This window comes from Mya arenaria, chromosome 15 (genome assembly GCF_026914265.1).
Source record: "Mya arenaria isolate MELC-2E11 chromosome 15, ASM2691426v1".
NCBI lineage: Eukaryota > Metazoa > Mollusca > Bivalvia > Myida > Myidae > Mya > Mya arenaria.
This window is the reverse complement of record NC_069136.1, coordinates 53,518,593-53,525,860: the sequence shown is the minus strand read 5'-3', so window position 1 is coordinate 53,525,860 and position 7,268 is coordinate 53,518,593. Positions and strand designations below refer to the sequence as shown.

Here is a 7,268-nt window from a genome sequence, read left to right as displayed (position 1 = left end):
GATAAATTTCCCAAGCGTCTGCATGACATGATGGAAATCGCACGTGACCCAAGCGTCCCGGCGTTCTGGGGCACCAGACGCTTGCTCGAGGTCTACTTTCCACAGCGGTTTAACTGCCCATCAACCATCGTCGATACCATCATACTAAGTAAGACTCTGTATTTTACCCGAATCTTGAAAATCATATAGTACACGATATAGGGAGCATATTGCAAGATGATGCCATTTTTGATGTTCTGCGTACCGCTCACCACACTCCTTAGTTCAGAAGATTCTTAGAAAAATACACATTGCCTACTGCGTAGAAGGGTGTGGGGATTAGGGTGGGGCGTTTCCCACCCCAAACCTTTCTCTTAACACATTTTAGAAAAGTATTTAAATAATGTTTTACCTTTATTTTACAACGTATGTGAAGAAACTATATTCTATTAAATCCGGCTTAGTGACCATCAAAGTCACAGACTTAACCGAACGAAATATTTCATTTCGTTTCAGGTTACGCAAGCCAAACTTCTCTTACAAAATTTACTACCGGAGAATTCTTTGACTGGATGAAAGATCGCATACGTCGTCTGCACCCGGCATTCGACAACGATTACGTCATCGATGACATCACTTATACAACAACAGAACGTTTGTTCCAGATGGTATTCGACCAGACCAAGTTCTTTATTTTGGAGCTGGGGATAGGAGGTTCATCGTAATCTTTCATCATTTCTTTCAATTAGATTTCGGAAGCATTATGTCCGAAACCATGTATTTTGAGCACTATTCCAGTTACTGGCTTACATCATTTTTAATGTGACTTTAAATTTCAATTTATTTCCCGAGTTTTCAACGATGAACTAAAGATGCCTATCCACGTTTAACGAAGTTGCCAATACTATTGTAGAACGTTGGCACAAAAACTGAAAGTGAAAGCGCAATATTAAAGAACTATGTGCTTCTAAACACAGTTTATACGTGTTTTGTTCAATTTTTTAATGATCAACATATTTTCGAAATAAGCATATGTCAACACTATTGGAGTACAACATATTCAAATTATTAGTAAAATGATTACGTGGTTGGTGGCAAAAAACTAGAACATTGTTATCGACTAAATATTGTAAGCTTTATCACATAGTCTGTTCAGGTACATTAACTTCAAATTAATCAGTTTAATTTATCGCTCTAACTCCCTTGAAATGAATATGGTTGATTTTTATCACGCCATAAACTTTAATCAATAGATTGCGAATTGCATCCTATTCAAAGCATGTCACTATCGTAATGGTACTTTACACGCTCTGTAAAATTAAATATCTCGCCATCAAAATGATCAAAGCTAATATTTGAGCATATATCAATATTTGATGCAGCCGGCACTTTATTTCGTAAAAAAACAACCGTAAAAGTGCATTTAACCGACCATAACAGAATCCCTATAAATTTCAGATGTCGCCATCATGATGAACGACGTGTACGACACCATATACCGGAACTTCGAACGACCTCACATGGAGGACTTCTCAACCGAAAATGACGAAAACCTAGAAGAGTACATTAAGAACATTTTCAAGGTGGACTTTTATTGTCCTGACCTAACCATGGTCAAGATGGTTCACGCCCGTGCAATGGAGAGATTCAGATACCAGTAGGTGCTTCATTTTGCCATTTCGCAATATTCTGAATTTTAACCATTGTCCCGCGCAATTAAGGGAAACAAATGCCGTTTCTTTTGCATTGTCTGGTACCCTGCTTACTTATATTTCATACAGTGTAAGGGGAATGAACTTTGTAATTTGGATGATTAAGAAGGGCTGAGCGATCAAAGATTTTACCTATTAAATAATAAGTGTCTTGAATTGTTACGTGTTCACCGTAGACGGGGAACCTCATTATATGACGTCATTCATACTGTTTAATTTTTAAACTAATCTCTACAATAGTGTTACTTATAGAAGGCTAAAAGCTATTAAATTGGCTCGATTTGTAGGTTATAATCAAGTTCGAACATTATAATCGCCATATTAAATAAACTTGCCGGTTATCAAAGACAGCCATGATGTTTGTCATATCTTTCGTTACAAAGTTCCGTATCGTGTGTAACACTTGTCAACTGCTGTTCTATATATTGAAGGTTCAAGGACATGATTAACGCAGCATCTACTGATGTGTTCTATATATTGTAGGTTCGAGGACATGACTAACGCTACATCTACTGCTGTGTTCTATATATTGTAGGTTCGAAGACATGACTTACGCTACATCTACTGCTGTGTTCCGTATATTGTAGGTTCGAGGACATGACTAATCATCTTCTACTGCTATGTTCTATATATTGTAGGTTCGAGGACCTGACTAACGCTACATCTACAACTGTGTTCTATATATTGTAGGTTCGAGGACATGACTAACGGTACATCTACTGCTGTGTTCTATATATTGTAGGTTCGAGGACATGACTAACGCTACATCTACTGCTGTGTTCTATATATTGTAGGTTCGAGCACATGGCTAACGGTACATTTACTGCTGTGTTCTATATATTGTAGGTTCGAGGAGATGACTAACGCTACATCTACTGCTGTGTTCTATATATTGTAGGTTCGAGGACATGACTAACGCTACATCTACTGCTGTGTTCTATATATTGTAGGTTCGAGGACAAGACTAACGCTACATCTACTGCTGTGTTCTATATATTGTAGGTTGGAGGACATGACTAACGCTACAAGTACTGCTGTGTTCTATATATTGTAGGTTGGAGGACATGACTAACACTACATCTACTGCTGTGTTCTATATATTGTAGGTTCGAGGACATGACTAACGCTACATCTACTGCTGTGTTCTATATAATGTAGGTTCGAGGACATGACTAACGCTACTTCTACTGTTGTATCTTATATATTGTAGGTTCGAAGACATGACTAACGCTACATCTACTGCTGTGTTCTATATATTGTAGGTTCGAGGACATGACTAACGCTACATCTACTGCTGTGTTCTATATAGTGTAGGTTCGAGGACATGACTAACGCTACATCTACTGCTGTGTTCTATATATTGTAGGTTCGAGGACATGACTAACGCAACAATGTGTTCGTACATGAAACAGAACATGGGCAAGGACATCATGCAATACATCGTGAACAACTATTACGGTTACTACAGAAAGAGGGGCATTGAGCAGGACTTTGAGAATGTAAACATGGACATGACGGTAGGGACTGATTTCTAACTCGACGCATTGTCTTAACATTGATATTGTGGTTGTTCGAAAACTTAAGGATTAACCCAAATTGTTACATGCAGCCACAGACGACAGGCAAATAATTATTAAGGTCCATAACTAATTTATTACAGTAGCTAGAGAAAGTACACTTGTTCGACTGCGAAACACATATGAGTGTTTGCATGCTGTCCGCGCAGCACTTGCTTAAGAGGTGCTGCGAAGGGACTAAATGATCGTAAAATCAAGATTGTTAAAATTGCAATATTGTTCATGATTTAATCACGCGTATTCTATATCTTTTATGCTGGCATTTTGCATGCTGAAACTAAATGACAATTCTTATTTCATGCAAGATTTTTTAAAACAAACCACAAATGATTGTCCAGACTTTGTGTATATACTGCCTTTCGCGAAACAGTATATATTATAAAGGTGATTGTTCACTTCCAGACTTCAAAAGTACAGCTTTTCAGTCTGTTTTCCATTACAATTGGCCTTTTATTCTTACCTCCCCAGGCGTTCGACGAGATATGTGGACGTGTACGTATGATGGTGGACGGAATGTTGGTTAACTTTATGGACATCGAGAAACTGTTCGATGGTTCCACGCCCAGGGAAGAGGTCAGACAGAAGTTTGAACCAGTTGTTGGTAAGTGCCAAAACCAGAACAATATATACATTTTTGTTCAGTATTACAAATATGTGTGAAAAAAAATCTGCTCTCCATCATTTTAGCTCGACTATTTGAAGAATAAGGCGGCTTTACTACTCGCCTCTGCGTTAGCATATTCAGTCACAACTCAATACTTTTCATTTAATTCACTAAATACTTCCACAGTCAACCTAACCTATGGTATCGAATAATATAAGTTAGGTTTGACATATGGTGACCAAACTTGGGTTATATAAAGAGTTTATTCAGACCTTTTTATGGAATTACGTTAGTGGCCCTTATGGTCAAGGCCAATGTCAATGTCACTGAAAGTATATATATGGTTGGTACTGAATAATTTAAGTTCCGGTCGACATATTGCAATTAAACTTGGTTTAAAGGAAGATACCGTTCATGGGATTGTTTGTGTCCGAGAGTTATTGTCAAGGTCAAGGTCAAGGTAACTGTGACTAGTAATAGAACAATTGCTAGTACTGAATAACTTGTGTGAAGGTTGACATATTGCAACCAAACTTGGTATATTGGAAGAGTTCATGGACACCTTTCTTGGGATTGCGTTTGGGACTCCAAGGGTCAAGGTCAGTTTTACTAAAATAGATAATCGCTTGGTACTGAATAACTGTAATTAGGGTCGACATATTGTGCCAAATTTGGTATGTAGGAAGAGTTAATTCAGCTCTTCCATGGAAATGCATTTGGGCCTCCTAGTGGCAAGGTCACTTTTTCTAAGGATAGAAAAAACCCCAGTTAATACTGAATCTCACAACGAAGGCTGAATGTTTTAGGGCAATCACTGAAAACCTGGTTTCTTCGCATTGCAGCGTTTCTTGTTTAATGTTTTAGTTTGTCTTTTTTTGACAGGCACATATTACATTATGATTAATTCAATTCTAAGACCAAGCGGCGTATAGTCGAGCGCACTGTCCTACGACAGCATTTGATTTATATTACGTTTGCAATCACTCAAATCGTTTAGGATTCTCACATGTAACTTTTTCAGTATTACTAATCTCATGCACATATGTATAAGTAATTTAATAACACCTACACTATTGATATAGCAGTATGCTCCTTTGCCAACACACCTTTGCAACTGCTTCCGGTCCGGTCCTATTGCATTATGAAATTGGCGTATGTTAAGCGTTGCTTTTAACAAATACTCATTTTTGTTAAAGAAATAAAAGTATATAAATTTTTTGCATGATTGATATATGAAGTTAATACATTTCAGGAAATGAGAAGTGGTGGCGAATGGATCAAGCAATGCGTATCCTGGAGGGAGATTGGCAATCACCTGACATGTCTCTTATCATGAAATAGACGGTAGGTCCGGATATAAGTGACGTCATCAACAAAAATAAGAATTGTGCTAGAAAAAAAATAGATTATTTTATTATTTATTCAATTTGTGTGAATAAATAAAAACATGACTAAATTTATGAAAAAAAATCTTATTATATTTTATCCGGTTACCTTACGGTATGACCTTATGGCCGTTTCAACACATTCTAATACTCATTGAAAACGTATTCTTAATAAATGCGTATTTATTCATCATTTTCTAAGTAAACTAATTTGTCTGAATGTATTGTGTATGTGTTGTTGTCTTTACTGCATTTCAAACGCCTTTTTTGCCTGTTAAAACTATAAAAAGTTTCAAATAAGTCGACATATCCAAGAATAAATGAAATATCATTGGAATTAATTCAATTGATATCCATCCATAATATTGTATGCGCAGTAATACAGGCAAATAAGTAGACCTCGTCAGTCATCTGCTCACCAACTATTTCTTCAAACGTTAATTAATGAAACATAGCTCTAATTCTCATAAATGGAAAATAGATCTTATTCTGACAAGATTGAACTGAACTGAGAGCTACAACAAATCCATACATTAGTTATTAAATGTACTCTTTTTGTTTTTCAGATGGATCGCCAGTGACGTGATTTTTTTTTCTGTATTTGTTGATTTTAATCGTTTTCATTTGTATGAATTCGTCTTTCATGCTTTTTGTTGTTGATTAAACGTTTTGAATATATACAATGTTTTTCTAATTTCAATATTCCACAACATAGTATTGTGATATACCTTATACATTGGGAACAAAAGATAAGCTCTAATACATCAGATAGTCACGCGTCTTATGGAATAAATCGTCTTGTCAAGGTAAAGGTCAACATGCGTCTTCGAATATATCAGTTTGTCAAGTTCACCACGCGTATTTTGGAATACAAAGGCTTGTCAAGGTCAACATGTGTCTCATTTACTTAAGGTGATCAAGGTCAACATTTATCTTGTTACATCATCTTAATACATCAACTTGTCAAGGTCAATCTGCTTCTTGCACTTTTGCTGTTCCTACTTGACCTACAAATCTTTCCAGTAATCCATATACAGTTGATCACTCGAAAACAACAACAAAATACTGATAAAAGTTTTTTCATAACACCATTGTATACTAATTACCAGGTCAGATTTTGGAAATGGTTACTTGATGAATAAAATTTGACCTTGTGCTATTTGCATATTGGATAGCGTTTACAACCATTAGCTAGTTCTAGCATAGTTGAAATTTTCAAGAATAACGTTAAGTGCAAATTAGGTATCGGAATAAGTAAATTATACCTATGTACAAAAACTAGTACATTGCTTATGTCTACTTGACAAAAGCAATTCTTTTGCAAATATTACTCGCATTGGATACAAATCCGTCCGCCAACAACTACCGACAGCTTTTTTCAGCATTTTCTCATAAGCTATACATTAAGTAAATTTTAACCTAGTCCCGAGCGGAACACGATATGCAACAGTAGTCCATTGTATGCTCTTATTGAAAGAAATGCGAAGGGTTAGGTTCAAGCATATCAACAGAAAGTACTTCAATCCAAAGTCTTTGGGTTGTTTTTTTACGAAAACGAGTAGTTTAGAACAAGAAACGCCACTATGCGACGAAACGATAAAGATTCGCTACTATAAGTCTCCATAAAATCTTTCAATATACCAAGTTTGGTCAAAATATATAAACCCAGTCTAAAAAAAGCATAGTATGGCCGGCCACAATGCAAACGTATTTTGGTGGACCAACATTTAAAATGTTTAAAAAAAGTATTTTTTTATTTAGTTTTGAGGTTAAATATTTAGTAAAGCTTGGTTTAAACATATTTATTTTACAACGATTGTGTAACAAGTTATAACAACATTATATCAATCTCGTTGGCACGATTTTACGCGTGAATGTGGTCTTGTGTTGTGGTGGGAAACCGGAGAACCGGGAAAAACCCACTTGTCAGGCTTGGTGACCACAAACCAAACTCACATGCGCCCAAATCGGGAATCGAACCCTGGTGAGAAGAGAGTGCGCTAACCACTGC

The 7,268-nt window shown here is 36.3% G+C and overlaps 1 protein-coding gene across 1 annotated transcript; it reads left to right on the top strand.

The window, feature by feature from the left end:
- Nucleotides 1-1,489: 1,489 nt before the first annotated feature.
- Nucleotides 1,490-5,935, top strand: LOC128219613 (uncharacterized). The gene is made up of 5 exons (XM_052927472.1): nt 1,490-1,636; nt 3,058-3,208; nt 3,737-3,869; nt 5,125-5,216; nt 5,824-5,935. The coding sequence occupies exons 1-4, from the start codon at nt 1,500-1,502 to the stop codon at nt 5,211-5,213; spliced, it is 510 nt and encodes a 169-aa protein (XP_052783432.1). The 5' UTR covers nt 1,490-1,499; the 3' UTR covers nt 5,214-5,216; nt 5,824-5,935.
- The last annotated feature ends 1,333 nt before the right edge of the window (nt 5,936-7,268 follow it).

Coding starts and splice junctions, on each gene's coding strand:
- LOC128219613 (XM_052927472.1), top strand. CDS start 1,500: ATGGAGGACTTCTCAACCGAAAATGACGAAAACCTAGAAGAGTACATT. Junction 1,637..3,057: donor ATGGAGAGATTCAGATACCA/GTAGGTGCTTCA, acceptor TATATATTGTAG/GTTCGAGGACATGACTAACG. Junction 3,870..5,124: donor GAAGTTTGAACCAGTTGTTG/GTAAGTGCCAAA, acceptor AATACATTTCAG/GAAATGAGAAGTGGTGGCGA.